The following is a 23,625-nucleotide window of genomic DNA, read 5'->3' on the forward strand; positions in this document are numbered from 1 at the left end:
TGGTTAATTACAAGCTTGTAAGAAGTAAACCATGATGAAAAATAAGCAGGTATAAGTTACCAAAAAAGTATACCTGATTTCACACAAACAATGCGAGCTAGCAAGTCATTTATGTTTATCAAACTCCCTTCTGGATCAAGGAGCCTCCACATCTCTAAGGCATAATCTCTTTCAGCCATCGTGCAAACATATACTTCAAAACGCTTGCGCCCCTTTGCTGTCAAATAGCTTCGAAGTTCCTCCCATGAAGGCCTCATTCTCACAAGAACACTTGTATCACGATTCTGCGTGTAAATACAGGAATCGAGAGTCAGAACGACAAAAAAATTAAAGGTTATCTTTCCAATGTGATCCAGAAAATATTCAAGTAAATATGACATGTTGCTTGCCTGTTGGATAGTTATTCATGGAAACCATCCATACAACACAACACTACTTAATTGTGTTTTAAAAGTGTGGTATGCATCAACATATAGAAATACCGGAAACAGAAACTAACAGACATATACTAACTTCAAAATTTGCATACCATCGGATTAATGCGAGTCAGGATAATATTCTTCTCTTGCAACCTTATCAGGGGACGAACAAGAGGCTGATGGTTGTCAGACAAGGCAGGAACAATTTCAGATTGCACCTTCATCACCTCCCCGTTTTCAACAACCTGGTCACTGTCAACATATTGCTTCAATAGATTTTTATCATCTTGATAACGTTTCATCTCAGCCACCATAATGGCAATGCGTTGAGGGTCCATCTCATTGTTTATTCTCCGCTGCAACCCATCAATCTTATCCTCAAATGAGCGCATGGTATTCGCCACTACAAGGGTTTCATCAAGATCAAAGACAATACCCAGACATCTAATATTCAACATGACAAGACAGGACTCGTAGATTCCAGGAGCAACAACAAATGCCCAGAAAAAAGGACGGTCATTGTTGATATTTTCTGAGTACATGGCAACCAAATGGAGCTCTTCTTCACCCAGGAGCATTACTGCCGTCTGCAAGAAACCAGAAATCCAAAGAATCAGAAAATATGAGGACAATTTGTAACACAGCTCATATGCAATTTCGTAAAGCTGGAAAACAAATTAATTCAGTCAATTACGCCTGCCTATTCTTAGTTAACATCAATTACGCCACACAAGATTCAAACCCCCACTCTACTAGCAGGGACAAGTATCTAAAGCCTCAGACTTGATGCAATTGTGACATTAAGGAAGTTATATAATGACCCAAAATCCCAGTTTTCATAAGTGTTTATAAGTCTTAGCTGATAAAATCCTAGTTTTACAGGTTCCACAAGGTATAATACTATACCTTGTTCTCCGTGAGACAGGACGTGTAGAAAAAACTTAGTGACTCCTGAACAGGGGAAGCTGAAGCTTCCAATTTGAAACACAGGCCAAAAGATGAAATTGTCGTAAGTACAGAAAGAGGAGGAGATCTCTCGCTAATTGAAGAAAAGTGGCTTGTTCTGATTCCCATCTTGGCTTTCTCCATAACTTCCCTCTGTTTCTTCTTCCTCTGCTTCATCACATCATCTTCTTGCTGATGATATTGCTGCTGCAGCAAGTCCCTTGGAGGGTATATCTCCATTTCCCCAACCCTCCCATCTTCATGAAACAGTTCTACTCTATTATTATTACCAAACATACTTTTTTTCCTTCTCCCTTCTTTAAAAGCAAGTCCGTATCAGAAAAAAGTTTACAGATCAATGGGGGGGAGGATTGTCTATTGTTGTCTCATCAAAAATTGGTTCATCAAAATCTAAACTTTTTTGCTTGTCCCTTGGCCTGTGATTTTGATTTTGATTGATCACCAGTCCACACACACACTGGTTTTTGAAAATTGGATCCAGAGTTTTTATCTTAGCAAGAAATCAAAAAATCAAGAAAACAAAAAAAAAAGGAGAGATTTTGATAAATGGGTTGAGAGAGAAAAGGATGAGAATTTAAGTGGTTTGTTCTTTAGATATTGTTCTCCCTTGTGAATATATATATAGATAGATCTGTAAAATACCGATGATGAATGAAAAAAAAACCTAATTCTTCTTCCTTCTTTGGTGATGATGAATGATGATTTTGTTGTTGTATCTGGGGAAAAAGTTTATTTTAGGTTTTGTGGCTTTTGTGCTGCGTTCTTAAAGAATCAAGAGAAACCCTAGATCTGCCAGATAAACCAACCCCAAGAGTCAAAAGATTGTGAATACGGCATCATTGAGCGTTATGGTCTTTGGGTTTTTAAAGGGAAACACGAACGTCCCTTCATTTTTTTTTAACCATTCTTTTTTTTTTTGTATATTTTACAAAAATAAAAATAATACTATTTTTGAAAATAAATAAAACTGCCTAAAATAGTTTGTTTACGTATCAACTCAAAAAACCTGTCAAATTCTGGTATATTTTTTCCGACTACTTCTACTTGTGTGAATCTGTGTTATATATATGTACTTTTTGATTGTACTCTTTTTCTGATCCCATGTTTAGTTTTTTTTTTCCTGTGCCAAGATTCATATATACCACAAGATATTTATAGTTGATATCTCTAACTCTCTTTTTTTGAAATAACACTATTCAATCAAAGCTATGAGCCTATGATTCTTCACATTTGTTTTAGTCTCTTTGTTTGTAAACATTTATATATACCAAGCTTGAAGAATGCTTTCTTTTTCTTCATAAAAGTATGGTTTAGTATATAAAACTAAATTTTATTTTGTTTTTTCAATGAGAAATTTTTTAAAACAAATTTCTATATATAATTAGAAAATATATCTGTTACATATTATTAAAAAAAATATCTGTTACGCATATATTAACGGAACTTTTTCCTTATATATTATAAATACGACACTCGTAAGCAAATATATATTATTCCATTTATGTAACTAGAAAATACCACTAATAAGTTCATGCTATATGGAGATTTGTGCTTTAAAGCTGAATGGTTTTACAATAGTAAATCATTCCTTTTGAATTTTTATTTAAAATTTGTAGAGAATAAGAAACAAACCTACTAACTACTATTACAATTTGGTTTGGGTCCAAATCTTAAAAATATTTTATGTAAAAAAATAAGCATGTACCTTATTGCTCAAAATAAGTAAACTTTAATTTTTGCAATCAACAATCTAGAAATTTAATGTATAATCTAAATAAACATTGGAAATCTATTAGCCTGTGTTGACTTTCTGAAATGAAAAAAAAAAAAACAAATCACAAAAGATTATTTTAATACCATAATTAGTCAAACATTTTTTTAATCAAATTAATAATGGTAAATATACCACAAGTTTCATCTAAGACGAAAATTAAGTAGTGAATGTGGCAGCAAACCACTTATTCACCCAAAAAAGAGAATTAAAACATGTTAAGTTTTATGATGTTAATCAGTTGAAAAAGAGTGTATTGCTTCATGTATCTTATATATCAGTATCAGTCATTTTAAACTTTTAATGTTGATGAATCATATCAAAACATAAAAGAAAATAAAATAAAAAAACGAAAACATCACTAATAGAATTGAATCCATTGCAGAGTTAACATGCGTGCATCATGAAAAAAGTGACGAGCATCTATGCATTTAAACTTCCAATGTGGGAGCCTAACAAGGCACAAAAAAATTGAAGAACGAAGAACATCACAAATAGAAGTGAATACGGAATACACAATAGAGTTAACTTCAGTGCATCATGAAGAAATGGAGACCAAACAAAAATGGGTAAGTTTACATTCAGCTATCAATCTGGACTTTGCAAGAGTAGACTAGATTAGAACCCGCACGTATGTGCAGGGATGTTTTCATAAGTTATTATTTTTGAAAAAAAGAAATATATATGTTGTTGTTATTCTGAATTTTTATTTTTTTGGACTTGTTGATAGTGTTATGTAAATTATTTTTTTACAATCTTATCCATATTGTAAATTAAAATTTAGTGGTAGTAATGTTTGTAGTATGTATTATTCATTATTTAATTTTGTATTTATGTTTAATTATTTATATAAACTTTCCTCAGGTTTGTTTACTATACTGGATCAGGTTTAAATAAAAAAAGATCCGTTCTTGGTTAATAAAACAAGTTCTATAATTGTTGGACATGAGCAATATGGGCCTCGTTTTATGTATTTAATGGCCCACATAGAAGCTCTTTTTCTGGGGAATACGAAACAAAAGGAATGTGTAGGAGAAGATTCTATTTTTTACAGTAGAAACCGATCGGTTGTATTTACACAACCCAAATCTTTGAGTCAATCTTCATTAGCATCGAATCCATCTCAAAGTTGAAGCAAAGTAAAGAACCCAAAACCAATTAGGTAAGCCAAGATTGGTATTTGTGTTCGCTGTTTGATTCAGACGATTCAAATTTTCTTATTCAAAATTTGAATGAATTTATCGAAAAAGTTTCTGTAATATTCTTCAAGGTTTCGTTGTTAATTTGTGGATAATATCATAGCCGTACTTAATTATGGATCTTTGTTTTAGTTAGATTCGTTTAATATATGATTCTGATGTTTGAAATTGTTGTTATGTTTGCCTGACAAAATGAAGAAAATATTGATATTATCCAATACTATTTTTAGATCATTTTAGTTCCTCGTAAGTTTTTTTGTTACATTAGATCCTCTTTATGTTTCTTATTACATGTTTTCTTTGTAACTCAATAATTTTGGGTGTTTGTCTGAATTTATTTCTTTCTTTTACTACAGAGAAAAATGGAACCAAATAAAAGACAAAAATGGCGAGGAAGAAGATATTTACAGATAAGACTTTGTTAATCCATTAAGCTGTATATTCAATCCAATCGATTATAATTTTCTACTTGATAGTTTTGATATGTAATGCTTGCTGGTTATTTCTGTTCTGTTATAACAAACTTTGCTATATGCAGGTTCATCATTGAACATGGTTAGAAGTATGGTGTCTCGCCATAAAATTGCGAATAAGATAACTCTGTTTATCGGTATCCGGGATAATAAGATAGAGGTACCAATACCATCCTCAATCTGTAGACAATTTGTTAAAGAAGCTTGAACCAAGTTATACAATATTTTTTTCTTATAACGATATACGTAACTGAGTATCCAAAATGCAATAGTTATTTTTTGAACCTTTAAATATACCTGCTCACACGAGACAATGGTAGACTGGTCAAACTGCTGATCTGAATCTTCAATATTGTCCACATGTTGAGTCACACGGCCAACTTCCACATATGATACTTTGTAGGTATCATTGCCACCATTGAGGTTGCCATTTTCTACACTTGCCAGGAACTGATAGGTTTTTCCAACCAAACTCTGTAAGGCGTCTGGGACCTTGGTTGGATCTTGAAGCTGCGAAGTTCATGAGTATCCAAGTTAATGTAAGTCACTCTTCTTTTTAGTGCATAAAAAGTAATTAGTTTATGTTGATTTGAATAAGAAACGTTACCTCATCGAAATTGCCTGCCAAGATCTCTGCCACAGTTTGATTAACGATAAGTTGAGCATTATTGTCGAACAACATTAGCTTGATTTCAGCAGTGCGATCCATAACAGAGAGAATTAACTTGTACATTTCTGTAAATAGATAAAGAACTGTGTTAGTTTAATAAGTAATCGGTTCATATAGTATGTTCTATTAACTCGACACAAAAAATTGATTTCAATAGAGTACTCGAGAAACAAGATTATTACCAGTTGTGTTCTCATTACACACTTTACACCTAAACAGGCGTTCCATGATCTTGGTTTTAGGGTCGTTCTCTTTCTTGGGAACCAACATGATAGTTTTGTCACACTTAACACAAGTGAAGTAATACCAACCATAATCCATGTCGTTATTGAAAATTGCAGCCGTTATCTTAAACTTCCCTTCCTACGATTACAGTAGGTAAATTTGATTATTAATTAATACCGTAAATAATTTTGCATTACACATATAACTTACCATTGAAGTTTCAAGTAGCTCAGAAATGGTCTTCCTTTCGAAACGATTTAAGTAGTCCACTTTCTTATCAGTTTTTGGTTCAACTATTTTTGGTTGAATAACAGCGATTCTTACTTCATCTTTAGGCAACCTTCATTTAATTCAGAAGATTTGGTTATTATAAATATTAGATTAAAAACTCCGAAACAGCTGAGTTTAATAATAGATTAACCTGGACACGAAGTCTTGCACAGTAGTATAGTCAGCATTGATGATTAGCAATGACATCTCAAATGCATTAGATATGGATCTCTGACCTGAAATGGATCTATTAGTTTAATATAACATAGTATACTTGTTAGCTAAATAAATATAAGAAGGTTATATTACCATTGAACGTATTGATCTTCGCAAGACGAAGCAAGCAAGTAACCATTCTTTCCTAAGCTTGTTCAAAAGCTGCCCACATGGTATCAGCAAATCTTCCCCATAGAGTACACGACAACCGATTGTCACTGTTACAAATAGATAAATTAGTTGTTATCTTATTTACAAACCAAATATTAGCTTAAAGTTTGTGTCACCTTGTGTCTCTGAGAACAACTTCCAACCTCTTGCATATTTTCCCATTGAGATCATGAGTTATCATAGCCCCAATGTTAACGACTTGACCAAGAACATCTACAACGTTACATAGTTATAAAGTCAGCAACAAAAAGCATTACTCGTATATACACAAATATATATGAAAATACATACCAATGAAGATGTTGTCATTAAGTCCTTCATCACCAGTTATGCTTTCAAAACTTTTCAAATCTAAATACCAATCATCGGATATAGCAGGACAACGGTTAATGATTGTGGTGTTTGTTATGGACATCTTGAATGCATGAGTCGTTGCCCTGTTATTTCCCATGGATTTTGTCAACTGAAAATTCTTAATTATCCTCCACTCTCCGGATGCAATCAATCTGAAAAACTTGTTAACCAAATTTTTTTGATTGTTGCATGAATCAGAGTACCCTATATGAAGAAGAAGAGGAAAAATACATCAAATATCACTGGAAAGTAAGTAAAGGTATGACATATGTTTTTAATCTATCAAATCTTGTAAAATACACTCACATCAACATCTGCGAGTATCATCTCCATGGTTTCTCCCGAGAAACTCGTGTACTGCCTCCAACTGTGCACAATCTTGACTTGAATCTTCCAAGTCATCTTGAAATGTTTTATATTAGCAAGGCTTGTGAAATCACTGTTTGCAGCCATTTTTTCTTTTTTTTTTGTGAATGATAGGTTTGTAGTTTTCTGAATGCGAGATGTGTAAGACGTTCATGACGTTTTTATAGTAGGTGCAGGATGTTATAAAGAATATTCCATAATATTTAAGATTTGATGATATTATCTTCGAAGATTTGGTAAGTTGTTCAAATTTAGTAAAGCTAATATTTTGTAATCATCCATACATAATTCGAAATTGAATATCACATAATCTTGGAATAACTGTTCGATATTGTGTTGGTAATTTTTGAGATTTGTTTAGATTTTGTTGCTAAGATTCTCTGAACTTTATTTTGACATTATAAGCTTATCATGGGGGATTGATTTAGTTAGATTGTTTATGGTAGGTATTAATATTAGGTGTTAATTGTTGATATTGTGTTGGTAATTTTCAAGATTTCTTTAGATTTTGTTGCGGGAGATATTGCATTTTTGTTATCTCACTTAATTGCATCAGATTTGGTTCGGCTATCAATCTGTTTGGTCATAGAGATGATCAATTTGTTTGGATACAGAATTTATATATTCTTATTCAGTTTTCAATGACATTTCATGTAATAATCTCTTAATATATATCTATTTATTAAAAATGTTTCCCTTTTAATAGTATATATGTTTCTTTTTTCTTTTGGTTCTAAAAGAGATAGCGTTTAAACCTGCGAGAGAATATTAGCTGAACCTCCTTAAAAACATATATCCGATTCGTAATTTGTTTATATTTTATTAGCTTTTCGATCCTTTCTAATAATAATTTAATTTTGTAACTTCTGTTAAAATAATGAAAATAATACATATACATATACTTAACAATTGATTGATACGAGAAAACACAAAATACAAAATAAAATACAAGAGATTGCATAGTTTATTTATGGTGGGCTTAAACCCTTTAAATTGGGCCACTTATATGGGCCAATATCGGTAGAGACGGAAAAAGAAACAGTTAATGCAAATACCAAATCGAACCGAAAATAGAATCAGATATTTTAGTAAACCGACTCCGTTCATATATTGTCCATCCTCTCGATTTCCCTATCTCTCTCTCTCTTTCGCATCACCGTTTCTGATACTTCATACCCAATATGACCGCCGATTCAACCGTCGCACACGAGAATAGCGTCGTTTCTAACGGCGATGTCTCCAACGGCAACACTATCGTTTCCTCGAAGAAATCTCGCGAGAGCGACCGTCGCCGCCGCAGACGGAAGCAGAAGAAAAACAACAAAGCATCTCAGTTCGATGTAGATGAAAAAGACGTTTCTGGTGCTTCTGATTCTAAGGAGAATGCGGATCCGCAGCAACAGGTTAGCTTTGTGCTATTATCCTCGATCTCTATTCATGAGATTGGAGATTTTCTAGGGTTTTTATTTTGTTAGGGTTTTTGATTTTTGTTTTTTTTTTCCAGTTTGTTTCCTATTGATTTATGGTTTGTGATCTTTTTATGTTGTTCTTGTTAGGTTTCTGAGGAGATTGTGATAGAGTATGTTCCAGAGAAGGCTGAATTTGAAGATGGTTTTAACGATGAGTTTAAGGAGATCTTTGAGAAGTTCAACTTCCGGGAAACCGTTGCCTCTGAGGAAGACGGTAAGAAGAATGAGTCTGAGGAGAAAGAGGATGTAAAGAAGAAGGTTAACTCAGACTCAGACGACTCCGACGAGGAAGAGCAGGATAACCACCTCAGAGAGAAAGGCATCTCTAATAAGAAGAAAAAGGTCTATCTCAAATCCTATTTGTATTTTTACCTCTTGTTTAAAGCTAAAATATATACCACATTTTTTCTGATTCTAAACATTCTGAGTTTCTGTTTTCTCAGCTTCAACGTAGGATGAAGATTGCTGAGCTGAAGCAAGTTTCCGCGAGGCCTGATGTCGTTGAGGTATGAATAGTTCCAAGTAGGGGTATCTTGGGCTTTATCTCGTTGTGTAGCTCTTTATATCTTATTAATTAGTTCTGTTTTAACATTTTCAGGTCTGGGACGCTACTTCAGCTGATCCAAAGTTGTTGGTGTTTTTGAAGTCCTATCGGAATACAGTTCCTGTTCCAAGACACTGGTCCCAGAAGAGAAAATATTTGCAGGTTTGTGATATTTTTGAGTAATGGTAGTGTAGTTTAACTATATGCTTCTGTGATTTGTGGGTGTGGCACTTAGGGGAATTATATCAAGAGGGATAGAACATCTGTGATAACCATGTCAATTAAGTTTCCTTATACCTATATATGCTTCTTGCAGGAGAGCGTCTGATAACCATGGCGCCTGGACTTGTAGGTGTAACCGGAGAGGACTCTTTATTATTTTTGTTCTATATTTGAAATAGGATTCTGTCAAGTATCTTTGTGTTAGGTTATTTATTACTTGCTCTCTCTTTCTTAAGTTGGTGACATCTCATCGGGGTTTTATTTTTGCAGGGAAAGCGTGGTATTGAGAAGCAACCATTTCATCTTCCTGATTTCATTGCTGCAACCGGAATCGAGAAAATTAGACAGGTATCTTTTCTTGGAACCCATGACTTAACTCTTCTTTCGACTTGCACATTTTTCTGTCAGACGTTGTCTACTTTTATAGAAATATACTAATTAGGTATGAGGACAAAAGCTATTTGTCTAGCATCAGTAGATTTCTGGACGCAGATGGCCATTTTTTTTACTGTTTCTCATTCTTTTCGATCTCAGTCATACATTGTATCTGCTTGAAATATAGTAATTTCTTGCTGCCATATACATATTCAAAATTAAGTTATTCTTTGCCAATTTTAGTTGGATCCACTTAGGTGTAAGTCGCCAATACTAGTTAGCTAACTCTTATGTGGTTCTTGTGCAGGCTTACATTGAGAAAGAAGATGGTAAAAAGTTGAAGCAAAAGCAACGGGAGCGAATGCAACCAAAGATGGGAAAAATGGACATTGACTACCAGGTTTGTATCTTTCTTTGTGGTGATGATGTATTGATAATTTGATATTGTTCTATAACTGATAAGTGAAAATGTACCTTCCTTTCTCAGGTCCTCCATGATGCATTCTTCAAATACCAAACAAAGCCTAAGCTGTCAGCTTTAGGCGATTTGTATTTTGAAGGGAAAGAATTTGAGGTACTTCCTTGTGACATACTTTACATCTTTATCTATAATTACATTGTTTGGTTTTATTTTTTGTGTACCTGAATCTAATTAATACCATTTGGGAATTAGGTTAAACTGAGGGAGATGAAACCAGGGCTTTTATCACATGATTTAAAAGAAGCTCTTGGTATGCCTGAAGGCGCCCCTCCTCCATGGCTAATTAATATGCAGGTGAGTGTGTTGTGACTTGTCTTTTTTAATTATTCTGATTGAAATTGAATTGTTCACCTTAAATTTTGCTTTAACAGAGATATGGTCCTCCCCCTTCTTACCCACATCTGAAAATTCCTGGTTTGAATGCCCCTATTCCACTTGGAGCTAGTTTTGGTTATCATCCTGGTGGCTGGGGAAAACCTCCTGTTGATGAAGTAAGCAATTTTATCTACATTCTTTTAAATTATTTTTTGTGCCATCTAGTAACTTATATTTTTTATTTTTACTCATTTCTTCTTATTGCCTGTGTCATATAGTCTGGGCGTCCATTGTATGGAGATGTCTTTGGTGTCAATCAACAAGATCAACCTAACTATGAGGTAATTGTTTTCATCTCTCTGCTCAATTCCGGGCTCTGTTTTACAATTTTACAGCTAAATGGTAGTTGATGTGGACCGTGTGGTATTAAATTAGTGGATACAAACCACAAGGTGTGATGTTCTTGTTGAATATTTAAAGTTCAGAAAAAATGACGGTTATTCTTTTATCATTATTTCAGGAGGAGCCTATTGATAAGAGCAAACACTGGGGTGATCTAGAGGAAGAGGAAGAAGAAGAGGAGGAGGAAGAAGAGGAACAAGAAGAGGAGATGGATGAAGAGGAACTAGCAGACGGCACTGAATCTGTTGATACATTGTCGAGGTATTGTTTTGCCTATGCAATATGCGTTGATGAGGTGTATTTTTATTTGTTGCTTATCATTACAATATATAAGTATAAAACTGATTTTCAATTGTTTTCCTTTCTATTCAGCACTCCTACTGGTATTGAGACACCAGATGCAATTGAACTTCGTAAGGATCAGAGAAAGGAACCCGATAGGCCTCTGTACCAGGTATGAAACCTACTGACAACTAAACACACCATGTAGAATTTTCTAGTAATTGATGTCGAGCAATATTTCAATTCTCACCGTTGCTGCATTTTAATACTGTTTTTTTTTAATTTGTGAAGGTTCTGGAAGAAAAGGGTGAGAGTGTTGCTCCTGGAACAGTGCTGGGAACCTCACACACGTACGTTATTAAGACTGGTACTCAAGACAAGACGGGAGCCAAAAGGGTAAGCAATCTGTTGTTATATTACCAGTGCTATGTTTACTAAAGGAATGTGTAGAGTGTGTTAGATGGCTAGCTTCCATGTTAGTTGAAAATGAGGAGGTAGTTTGGTCAAATAGGTCGTGTTAGTTTGTATATTCCAAAATAACCATTGATTCTTGAGAATTGCTGATTCTTGGTAGCCTAGAAAATATTAGTTATGGTAGCTTTTCTGAAGATTTGATAGTTACACCTTGATCTACTGTTTGTTTTAATACATGCATTTGTTTCGATTTGAGCAGGTTGATTTGCTGAGAGGGCAGAAGACAGACAGAGTGGATATCAGTTTACAGCCAGAAGAGCTGGATGCTATGGAAAATGTTTTACCTGCCAAGTAAGTAGCAACACTTCTGTTGATTTGTAATCTCTACATGAGTTCATAAGACAAAACCGAATTTATATAGTTCTAAACTAAATGATTGACTTTTTTGAAGGTATGAGGAGGCAAGAGAAGAGGAGAAATTGCGCAATAAGCCAGTGGACTTGAGTGACATGGTCGTGGAGGTAATGATTCTCTCTCTCTCTCCCTCTATATAATATTTGGAAACTATTGATATGAAAGCGGATGACTAAGCTTTTACTTGGTTGGTTAACAGCACGTGCAGCAGAACAGTAGGAAGAGGAAAATGCATGATAAGGAAGGGAAGAAGAAGAAAGATTTCAAATTCTGAGGTAGCTAAGGAGATCTATGGAAGAGACATGAAAGGATTCTGGATTCTGGACATGAGAGAAATCATAGATTCATGTTTTAGCTTTTGAGTCTGGAGAAATCTTGAGTTTTTTAGTCTTAAATGCCGTGGATTCTTATACTATGTTATCATAAATCTATCTTAGCTGAAGTAAAACTTTTTTTGGATCTGAACAATTCTAAGCCTGTAAAAACCTTAAAAAAAGTGAAGAAGAAGGCTTTGTTTCGTAAACGCCGTCTCGCTTATATTATCTCGAGCACCTTTAGCGTTATGTTTGTGAATTAATTCGTTAGAGAGTTATGTATGATTNAGTTAAGGAGATCTATGGAAGAGACACGAAAGGATTCTGGATTCTGAACATGAGAGAGATAGAGAGAACAGAGATTCATGTACTAGCTTTTGAGTCTGGAGTCGGAAATCTTGAGTTTTTTAGTCTTAAATGCCGTGGATTCTTATACTATGTTATCGTAAATCTATCTTAGCTGAAGTAAAACTTGTTTTGGATTTGAACAATTCTAAGTCTGGAAAAACCTAAAAAAAAATGAAGAAGAAGGCTTTGTTTCGTAAACGCCGTCTCACTTATATATAATCTCGAGCACATTTAGCGTTATGTTTGTGAATTAATTCGTTAAATAGTTATGTATGATTCAGGTTTATGGTTTTACTTTTGTTGTCAAAAAAAGAAGATTCAGGTTTATGGGGGGAGTTTAAAACCTGGTACGTGACTTATTACTGTATCTCGTAACATAAAAATAGCAGTGAACGTGGGACAAAATAGTAAAAATAATAGTGCAAGGCATTTCAATGGATCCAATGTTTAAAATTGACGCTTCTTTTTGTCAACACATACTCGCAGCATCGAGTCCGCTTCATCCTAATGCGCATAATGGATTTGGACTTCTTTCAGGGACATCGCTGTCGACTCCTGTTGTTTCCGGAATCATAGCTCTCCTCAAATCGCTACACCCTAACTGGTCTCCTGTTGCACTGAGATCAGCTTTGGTCACAACAGGTTCTTGCTTCTTCACCTCTTTATTCTTCTGTTTTTTTTTTTTTTATCAACAAACGGACTCATCAGATTTCTTTTGTAGCTTGGAGGACAAGTCCATCTGGAGAGCCTATTTTTGCTGAAGGATCAAACAAGAAGCTTGCAGATCCATTTGACTATGGAGGTGGACTTGTAAACCCTGAAAAAGCTGCAAAACCGGAACTTGTCTACGATATGGAGATAGAAGATTATATCAGTTATATGTGTGCCGTGGGTTACAACGACTCCTCAATCTCTCGTGTGCTCGGTAAAAAGAACAAGTGTCCAACTCCTGAGCCATCAGTTCTTGATATAAACCTACCTTCAATCGTCACAATTCCAAATCTTGAGAAAGAGGTCACACTCACAAAAACTGTAACCAATGTTGGACCCATCAAGTCAGTCTATAAAGCCGTGATCGAGTCTCCTCTTGGTATAACTCTCACCGTGAAGCCGACCACACTCGTGTTTAACTCTGCAGCTAACAGAGTGCTCACTTTCTCAGTTAAGGCTAAAACGAGTCATAAAGTCAACACTGGCTACTTCTTTGGCAGCTTAACATGGACTGATGGTGTTCACAATGTTACCATTCCTGTCTCTGTTAAGACAAAGATCACGATCAAGCGTTAAACAAGAAAACTCATTACTGTCTACAAGGATTTAGATCGATGTAATAAACAGAGCCATATGATGCTTATGGTCTTTGTGACCTTATGTAAATTTTTGCTAATCCCAATTCAAAGCCTGAAAAACAAAACTTTAGAACCAAAATAAAAGAAATGCACGGTTTCGTAACTCGTAAGCGACGTCTTCTTTATATACTTATTTATAAATTAAAATTGATCCCAGTACTTTGGTCATTGGTTCTAGAGATAAATCCAAGACCGTTATGTTTAGTCTTAAGACAAAAAAAAATGTATATTTCTCACGACATTCGCTCCTGAAACCAAATATGTAATATTTTTTTTTGTTATATGTATAGCCATGATCTAAGTTTTTTGGGGAGTTTTTATTCCTGCATGTGTGTACTCAATTTATATATTGAAATGTGGTGGAAACAAACTGAACATACAGTTGATTTTTATTAATTATAATATTCTATTACATTTCCAAATATTAGGAAACAAATAATTTGGCGACACCTCATTCCGGGTGAGCAATGAAACTGCGTCAAATTGCCAAAATTATGCCACTCATTACCCTACCACCATATGCATGGCATGATGACTTGTAGGGTTCCTAAATTGCTTTTGTTCACCATTCTTTCAACACAATCTGTCTATCTCTCATTTCTTTCTTCTCACTTGATACATAGACCCTCTATATGGGAGACAGATTTACAAATTAAATCTCTATATGTATACCTAAATAGATAGTTGTTCGTGTTCTACGGCAGGAGGAAATGTTTGGGTAAACTTTACTTAATTTCATAATATGATTTCAACCATTACACGATACAATGTTCAAACCCGTGAATTACAGAAATTTATTAGAATCCATAAAATTAAACAAAACCCGTATTGAAGCGGCCGTGTTTACAAATCTCAATTTAACTTTTTAATTTTTTAGTTGTATATACTATATTGAATAAAATCTAACATTTGTGATTTCATAGATTTTAATAAGATGTCATTGCGTCGATAAACAATGCAAAAAATATTTAATAAATTAGATATAATATTTTATATTTTGAAAAAATAAGCAATGTTGTATCTTAGTATTAAAATATATATGTCATTATTAAATAATTTAGGGATGAAAATATTAAATCTTAGTTTTATAAATAAAAATTAAGTTTTATAATTGTTCAAAATAGTTTGTTATTGTTTCCTAGTTAAGATTTCTAAGACAATAAATAAAATCTGTTAAATAATTTTATTAAATAAATTTTAAAATATTGTTTTATTATTTTATAAACTAATATAAGCTTTTCTTTTGTTAGTAATTAAATTATTAAAATACAATGGTATTTTAAATTATGTTTTATAATTGTTCTAAATAGTTTGTTATTGTATCCTAAGATTTCTAAAACAATAAATGAAATATGTTAATTAATTTTATTAAATAATTTTTTAAAATATTGTTTTATTATTCTATAAACTAATATAAAAATTTATTTTGTTATTTATTAAATTAATTAAAATGCAATAGTATTTTTTGTAATATGCCACATGATATTAGAATTAAACTTCAGAAAACAACGTTGGTTTATGTAATTTTGAGAAAAAATGAAGTAAAATAAATTACAAACTGAAAGATCGAACAATAGAACCAGACGCAAGTGAGCAAGCAAAGTAGCAGCTGAGCTATTATAATGAATTGAATATTTACAAACGGGTATATATATACATTTACGATGCAAATTAAAACATGGAGTATGATTGTTTCATGATATGATGATGACACATTCTATATGATTGTTTGTAAGAAATCCAATGAACTACTCTTCTTCATCTTCAAAATATAAGCTTTTGGTTGTCAAACACTTTGTTATATAGTTCAAAAAATGCACAAATAGACCTAGTCGACATGGAGCAAAATTCACAAACAGTGAGATAAAATTTCGTCTACATTCACTTACCATTTATTTTCCAAGAAAAAAAAACCGATCCATGGTTTTGTAATTCCTTGTTTCGCAGCTCAAGTCGAGGCCTCTTCCAAACCAGATGTAGCAACGTTATTGGAAGACAAATGGGGTGGCTGGTAGAAGCACACCAAATCATTTGGATCAAAACTATTTGCTAAAATCAATTATCAAAGATGGACCAACTTGGTGCTAGGAATCAAGGTAGGGTAGAATTTCTACAAGTTAACAAACTTCCCAAAAATACTTCTATCCTTTAAAATTCTTTGATTCTCCCCTGTTTTGGAAATCCAATAAACTCTTTAGTTTCAAAATATGATGATTATGATTGTTTGTAAGTTTTGCTTTGTGTGTGAACTCCTTTGTTTCATGATATATGATGATAACATTGATTCTATATGATTGTTTATAAGAAATCCAATGAACTACTCTTCTTTAATTATCTTCAAAATGTAAGCTTTTCCATAAATTGTGTACACTTCATTTGGTTAAACAGAGAAGAATAAGAATTATTGATTCTCCTCGTGGTTGGATCCGTCAGCATTTGGTGGACAGCCTTAAGTCAAGCTATTTGGAAGGTAGATTATTTGAGTAATTTGCGACACTTGCAAGGGGCATAAATGGATCCAGTCGACAGCTTTCAATTGGGTACTGTTCTAGTGAAATGAATTGTATCATGAGTTTCCAAAATTCTCTGATAACGAATAATCATTGATCCATGTTTTATTTCACTAAAAATATTTTTAACCTTAATATTCTAAAAATATTAAAAATAAAATAATGCTTTATCTTTTCGAACACGCTTAACAAACGGGTCACATATGTTTTCTCGTATCACCTTTGGATTCCACTATTAAAGATACTCAATTATTGGTGGTCACTATTTTCTCCATAAAGAATGGTTTTATTATGAGTTTATGACCACTCTAGGTTTTTTCCAAGGGTTTTATGGATTTATTAAGAATCTAGAACGTAATGTTAAAAACATGTAGTTCCTTTTTATTATTATTATATATATATATATATGTTGCATTGATTAGTAACAAAGTCTTTGTTAAAATCACACACACAAAAAGCAAAACATACAAATGCAAAAATTGACGCCTTCATTGCATAACAAAATTGGCGCCTTCATTGCATAACAAAATTGGCGCCTTCATTTGGTAACTTTTTCTTCATGTATAAAAGTTAAAGTTTTAATAATAAATAATATGGACATCATATCAAATATATATCATAGTTAGTATTAAAAAAATCTATAAATTTTAACAAAACATAATTACGAAATAATAAAACAAAATCCACGACTTTTTTTGAAATCCAACATTGTCCTAAATATTATTTTTCTAACTTTGTAAACCAAGTTTTTATATAATAAGATGTGTGAATCCTCTTTTTCATAAGCATCAAACCAAAACAATTATTAATTGTAAACCAAATTGGTTTTTGGTTCGGTTCAATTAGAGAATTGAGAGTAGTGTCAAACTCACACCAACCAAAAATGAAAATGTACTCTAATGATGATAAAACCGAGTATTAACCGAAGATTAATGGGAAAGACGTGAGTTTGTTTTTAGTGTGATACCACTATTCTCAATTCTCTAATTGAACCAAACCAAGTCCAAAAAAAATTGAATCCGAACAGGATTCGAATCTAAGACAAAAAGTTTACCCCTGGTGGTGGTGGAGTCATCAAACGTGAATTGACAGACGAATTATTTAGTATATATACAAGCAAAGAGCTTCTATGCTACCACCCACACACTTCTCACTTAAGAAAATGGATAACTCTTTACAAAGTTCCCAACTTATACTTCTATTGGCAATTTCTTTGGTCCTATTTCTTAACACAGAGCTGAGTTTTCTTACAGCTGCAGGAGCCTTAGACAATGATAGCAAAGTATGCAACTAACTTACTCTATTTGCTCCCTAAGAGTTTATTGATTTAAATTTTGTTTGTATTCTTTTTTGGCGGATTTATTAGGTTTATATAGTGTATCTTGGCAAAAGAGAACATGATGATCCTGAACTTGTCACAGCTTCTCATCATCAAATGCTTGAATCACTTCTTCAAAGGTACTTAAATTTAATGATCTTTTGAAAATGTCAAATCTCTATAGAGACTAATAATACCTATATTAGAAATTCACCTATTGAACTTGTTTGTCTTCATTTGTTAACAGATATATTTCAGAGACATCTGATAGGTTGATAATAAATTACATTCGTTTCTTGTCACCTAAGAAACTCTACTCGCTAATACTGATATACTCTGTTTTTTTTGTTTGCCATGTTATATACAGCAAAGAAGACGCACATAACTCAATGATCTACAGCTACCAACATGGATTCTCTGGTTTTGCAGCACTTCTTACATCATCACAAGCGAAGAAAGTTTCAGGTACTTCACAAAATTCAAACTCACATATGAGGAAATTTCTGATCTTTTTGACTGTAAAGACAAAGTTTCTAAACCAGAATCTTATAAATAAACACATGCAGAGCATCCAGCCGTAATCCATGTTATACCAAACCGGATTCTAAAACTGAAAACCACAAGAACTTGGGATCACCTTGGCCTCTCTCCAATTCCAACTTCTTTTTCTTCTTCATCATCATCTGTAAAAGGTCTTCTTCATGACACCAACATGGGCAGTGAAGCTATCATCGGTGTCATTGATTCCGGTCTCTCTAACTCCATCTCTTAACTCTCTCCCCTTGGCTCACATCATGTATGTATGTATATTCAGGGATATGGCCAGAGTCAAAGGTAGTCAACGATCAAGGCCTTGGACCAATACCTAAGCGTTGGAGAGGAAAATGTGAACCAGGAGAACAGTTTAACGCCACAAAACATTGCAACAAGAAGCTAATAGGAGCTAAGTACTATCTAAATGGTCTACTCGCCGCGGTTGGAGGAAAATTCAATAGAACAATCATCCAAGATTTCAAATCCACCAGAGATGCAAACGGTCACGGCACACATACTGCCACAATAGCCGGTGGTTCATTCGTTCCCAACGTGAGCTTCTATGGTCTAGCCAAAGGTATTAATATATATATATATATAAGATTTGTCCAAACCAGGGCCAGAGACCACCGTATTCACCAGAGAAATTAGCTTAAGAGTCAAGGTACCGGTTTTTAAGACAATAATCTGTCTCCTTTCTAACCGATCAATGTGGGATTCTTAATAGGTATTGTCCAAGGTGGAGCTCCTCGGGCCCGCATAGCCTCTTACAAGGCGTGTTGGAACATAATGGGAGACGAAGGAGGACGAACTGAGGGAAGATGCACATCTGCTGATATGTGGAAGGCTTTTTTTTTTTTTTTTTTTTTTNCCTGGTGCTCAGACTGTTGACAATGTTGCTCCTTGGCTCTTGACCGTTGCTGCAACTACTCTTGACCGGTCTTTTCCTACAAAGATCACACTTGGGAATAAACAAACCCTCATGGTAATTAAGTTTTATTCCCAAACAAAAAAAACTCAACGTTTAAACCTTAAACCCTAATTCTTATTTTTTGTTGGTGTCTCTCTAATTAGGCTGAATCTCTGTTCACTGGACCGGAGATTTCAACCGGTTTAGCTTTCTTGGACTCAGAGAGTGATGATAATGTTGATGTAAAGGGGAAAACAGTTCTTGTTTTCGATAGTGCTTCTCCAATTGCAGGGAAAGATGTAGCAGCAATCATCTTAGCCCAAAAGCCTGACGATATACTTTCTCGATGCAATGGTTTACACTGCATTTACGCTGATTACGAGCTTGGAACTGACATTTTAAAATACATACGTACCACCAGGTAACCTATCTTGAAACATTAAAAAAAAATCTGTTACATACATTTACATTTCTGAAGTATATACATTATTGCATTGATCTGTCGAGCCACAGATATCCCACGGTGAGAATTAGTGCGGCTACTACACTAACCGGTCAGCCTGCAACGACTAAAGTTGCTGCATTCTCATGTAGAGGACCTAACTCAGTTTCACCAGCCATTCTCAAGGTTATAAAAGCCATTGTTTTTTATTCAAAAGTTGAAATCTTTTTGAGTAAACTTGTTAAAATATCTGGTCATGTTTTACTCTGTAGCCTGATATAGCAGCTCCGGGTGTGAGCATACTCGCAGCGTTAAGTCCGCTTGATCCTGATGCGCACAACGGATTTGGACTTGATTCAGGGACATCAATGTCGACTCCTGTTGTTTCTGGAATCATAGCTCTTCTCAAATCTCTACACCCTAACTGGTCTCCTGCTGCAATGAGATCAGCTTTAGTCACAACAGGTTCTTGCTTCTTATTCTTCTTCTTTTTTTAATAAACAAACGGGCTAATCAGATTTCTTGTGTAGCTTGGAGGACAAGTCCATCTAGAGAACCTATTTTTGCGGAAGGATCAAACAAGAAGCTTGCAGATCCATTTGACTATGGAGGAGGACNAGAGCACGCGTTAGCTATCGTGGAGGCACACGACAGAGCAAGTAAGCCGCAGTTCGATCGGTTCGCTCAGACTAGCCACGTGGGCGGCCAAATGGCTCTCCACGTGTCGGCTCCTGGGACGCTGCAGCCCGCAGGTGAAATCCGCAGTGGCCAGGACTTGATCCCCCGAGGCGGAACTTGCAGCTGCAAGCCCTTTACCCCTGGACCACGAGGCCCTGGTTCTGTGGAAGGCTTTTGATGATGCTATACGTGATGGGGTTGACGTTTTGTCGGTTTCTATTGGGGGGAGTATCCCCGAGGATTCCGAGGTCGATAAGCTCAAATATATCGCAGCTTTTCACGCGGTGGCTAAAGGGATTACGGTTGTGGCTGCTGCGGGTAACGAAGGGCCTGGTGCTCAGACTGTTGACAATGTTGCTCCTTGGCTCTTGACCGTTGCTGCAACTACTCTTGACCGGTCTTTTCCTACAAAGATCACACTTGGGAATAAACAAACCCTCATGGTAATTAAGTTTTATTCCCAAACAAAAAAAACTCAACGTTTAAACCTTAAACCCTAATTCTTATTTTTTGTTGGTGTCTCTCTAATTAGGCTGAATCTCTGTTCACTGGACCGGAGATTTCAACCGGTTTAGCTTTCTTGGACTCAGAGAGTGATGATAATGTTGATGTAAAGGGGAAAACAGTTCTTGTTTTCGATAGTGCTTCTCCAATTGCAGGGAAAGATGTAGCAGCAATCATCTTAGCCCAAAAGCCTGACGATATACTTTCTCGATGCAATGGTTTACACTGCATTTACGCTGATTACGAGCTTGGAACTGACATTTTAAAATACATACGTACCACCAGGTAACCTATCTTGAAACATTAAAAAAAAATCTGTTACATACATTTACATTTCTGAAGTATATACATTATTGCATTGATCTGTCGAGCCACAGATATCCCACGGTGAGAATTAGTGCGGCTACTACACTAACCGGTCAGCCTGCAACGACTAAAGTTGCTGCATTCTCATGTAGAGGACCTAACTCAGTTTCACCAGCCATTCTCAAGGTTATAAAAGCCATTGTTTTTTATTCAAAAGTTGAAATCTTTTTGAGTAAACTTGTTAAAATATCTGGTCATGTTTTACTCTGTAGCCTGATATAGCAGCTCCGGGTGTGAGCATACTCGCAGCGTTAAGTCCGCTTGATCCTGATGCGCACAACGGATTTGGACTTGATTCAGGGACATCAATGTCGACTCCTGTTGTTTCTGGAATCATAGCTCTTCTCAAATCTCTACACCCTAACTGGTCTCCTGCTGCAATGAGATCAGCTTTAGTCACAACAGGTTCTTGCTTCTTATTCTTCTTCTTTTTTTAATAAACAAACGGGCTAATCAGATTTCTTGTGTAGCTTGGAGGACAAGTCCATCTAGAGAACCTATTTTTGCGGAAGGATCAAACAAGAAGCTTGCAGATCCATTTGACTATGGAGGAGGACTTGTAAACCCTGAAAAAGCTGCAAAGCCCGGACTTGTCTACGATATGGGGATCGAAGATTACATCAGTTATATGTGTTCTGCGGGTTACAACGACTCCTCAATCTCTCGTGTCCTCGGTAACAAGAACAAGTGTCCAACTCCTGACCCATCAATTCTTGATATAAACCTACCTTCAATCACAATCCCAAATTTTGAGAAAGAGGTCACACTCACAAGAACTGTAACCAATGTTGGACCCATCAAGTCAGTCTATAAAGCTGTGATCGAGTCTCCTCTTGGAATAACTCTCACCGTGAACCCGACCACACTCGTGTTTAACTCTGCAGCTAACAGAGTACTCACTTTCTCGGTTAAGGCTAAAACGAGTCATAAAGTCAACACTGGCTACTTCTTTGGCAGCTTAACATGGACTGATGGTGTTCATAATGTTACCATTCCTGTCTCTGTTAAGACAAAGATTAGGATCTAGCCTTAACAAGAAAACTCATTACTGTCTACAACGATTTAGATCGATGTAATAAACAGAGCCATATGATGCTCATGGTCTTTGTCCTTATGTAAACTTTTGCCAATCCTAGTTCAAAGTGTGTTGAATCAAATCAAGATCATAATAAGATCAAAATCACCATAAAAACATAGTAGAATCCATCTCTCACTCAAACACAAACTGAGAAAACCGTAAGGGTTTCCTCATTTATTCATCACAACCATTTATATTATGCATATAAAAAGTAGTACAATCGGAATCGAGACAAAAGGATCCTCATGATCATAATCTATAGCTATAACGTTACATATCAATATATAATCATTATCATGACTATATATTTTAAAGATATCATGATTATATCTTAACAATAAGCGATACACTTCTTCTTACAATCCATGGTGCATCCTCCTCCGCCACCTCCACCACCGTATCCTTTCCCGGAGCGGCTAAAAGAGCTGAAACACTTAGCAGGACACCTCAGCTTCTTGCCGTTACAAGGTCCTTTTTCTCTACAAGTCACCGTCGGCCTAACCACACCTCCTTTCCCAAAACCGCCTTTTGGACCACCGAACCCTCCGCCGTATCCACCGCCCATTCCGGTCCCTGGAAAGCCGTTTCCAAACCCGGGTATTCCAGCAAATCCGGATCCGGGTACACCTCCAAATCCTAAACCATCGTTACCACTCTTCTGATGAGATGATTCAGTTGCAACAACGAAGATGATGAGAAGAAGGGAAGCTAAAAGGAAAGATTTTGTAAACATTTTTTTAGTAGTTATGTAGATTTGAGTGGGTTTGTTGAGGAGATTAAAAAGTTGGATGAAATATAAATACAGTATAGAGAAAGAGCATTAAATTGGGGAGATATGAAAATACAGTTAAGACATTGATTCGTGGACTTTAGTGTGTAATAAGATCACTTTAATGCTGGCACTTTGCAAAGAAGACTCTTGTGTTTTGTCTATCTATCACTTCCGTAACTTGTTGAGAGTCTGTCCAAATATATATTTTTAGCACTTGGCGACATTTAATTTATGCATGTGTTCATTAAACTCGACAGATCGTTTTAATTAATACTAGTGTATTTGTTAGTGGAGGACTTTTATTTGACAGATGTGCCCACGATACAAAACTTAAGATAATTCAATCTACCCGAAGTTGGGGTTTTATTATTTCAACAAAACAAATAATGTGGTGTTCATAATCTAATCTGTCCATAAGACCCCACTCATTAATTCAACCCAACCACATCATTTCTGTCCTAAATCAAAATCTATGCAGGTATAC

General features: G+C 35.0%; 5 protein-coding genes across 6 annotated transcripts in view; 3 read left to right on the forward strand and 2 right to left on the reverse strand.

Annotated features, from left to right (window-relative positions):
- Nucleotides 1-2,223, reverse strand: part of LOC104718164 (RNA polymerase II C-terminal domain phosphatase-like 1) — a 9,161-nt gene extending 6,938 nt beyond the window's left edge. The window contains exons 1-3 of the mRNA XM_010435846.2: nucleotides 1,326-2,223; nucleotides 530-1,006; nucleotides 69-284 (exon numbers count right to left, since the gene is read on the reverse strand). Of these exons, the coding sequence (XP_010434148.1) occupies nucleotides 69-284; nucleotides 530-1,006; nucleotides 1,326-1,661 (1,029 nt within the window). The 5' untranslated portion in view covers nucleotides 1,662-2,223. The remainder of the gene's footprint in view (nucleotides 1-68; nucleotides 285-529; nucleotides 1,007-1,325) is intronic.
- On the forward strand, nucleotides 8,200-12,878 carry LOC104718165 (splicing factor 3B subunit 2-like). 2 transcript variants are annotated; one of them, XM_019231164.1, is made up of 17 exons: nucleotides 8,200-8,503; nucleotides 8,657-8,911; nucleotides 9,013-9,075; nucleotides 9,168-9,275; nucleotides 9,606-9,683; nucleotides 10,018-10,110; nucleotides 10,198-10,284; nucleotides 10,384-10,485; nucleotides 10,563-10,682; nucleotides 10,785-10,847; nucleotides 11,027-11,169; nucleotides 11,281-11,362; nucleotides 11,482-11,586; nucleotides 11,864-11,955; nucleotides 12,056-12,125; nucleotides 12,218-12,298; nucleotides 12,621-12,878. In XM_019231164.1, exons 1-16 carry the CDS (start codon nucleotides 8,282-8,284, stop codon nucleotides 12,290-12,292), a joined length of 1,758 nt encoding a protein of 585 aa, XP_019086709.1. In that variant the 5' UTR covers nucleotides 8,200-8,281; the 3' UTR covers nucleotides 12,293-12,298; nucleotides 12,621-12,878. The 2 variants fall into 2 exon arrangements, with proteins under 2 accessions (XP_019086709.1, XP_010434149.1); XM_010435847.2 differs by lacking the exon at nucleotides 12,621-12,878 and having other exon boundaries at nucleotides 12,218-12,541.
- Nucleotides 13,011-14,134, forward strand: LOC104718166 (subtilisin-like protease SBT3.13). Its single transcript, XM_010435848.2, has 2 exons — nucleotides 13,011-13,322; nucleotides 13,402-14,134. The coding sequence occupies exons 1-2, from the start codon at nucleotides 13,115-13,117 to the stop codon at nucleotides 13,965-13,967; spliced, it is 774 nt and encodes a 257-aa protein (XP_010434150.1). The 5' UTR covers nucleotides 13,011-13,114; the 3' UTR covers nucleotides 13,968-14,134.
- LOC104718167 (subtilisin-like protease SBT3.13) lies at nucleotides 17,686-22,426 on the forward strand. The gene is made up of 11 exons (XM_010435849.2): nucleotides 17,686-17,821; nucleotides 17,906-17,997; nucleotides 18,225-18,322; nucleotides 18,424-18,606; nucleotides 18,672-18,968; nucleotides 19,119-19,237; nucleotides 20,592-20,864; nucleotides 20,954-21,210; nucleotides 21,303-21,417; nucleotides 21,504-21,696; nucleotides 21,762-22,426. The coding sequence occupies exons 1-11, from the start codon at nucleotides 17,702-17,704 to the stop codon at nucleotides 22,316-22,318; spliced, it is 2,304 nt and encodes a 767-aa protein (XP_010434151.2). The 5' UTR covers nucleotides 17,686-17,701; the 3' UTR covers nucleotides 22,319-22,426.
- Nucleotides 22,500-23,308, reverse strand: LOC104718168 (neuropeptide-like protein 31). The gene has a single exon (XM_010435850.1). The coding sequence runs from the start codon at nucleotides 23,100-23,102 to the stop codon at nucleotides 22,701-22,703; it is 402 nt and encodes a 133-aa protein (XP_010434152.1). The 5' UTR covers nucleotides 23,103-23,308; the 3' UTR covers nucleotides 22,500-22,700.

Source organism: Camelina sativa, chromosome 10, assembly GCF_000633955.1.
Source record: "Camelina sativa cultivar DH55 chromosome 10, Cs, whole genome shotgun sequence".
Taxonomy (NCBI): Eukaryota; Viridiplantae; Streptophyta; class Magnoliopsida; order Brassicales; family Brassicaceae; genus Camelina; species Camelina sativa.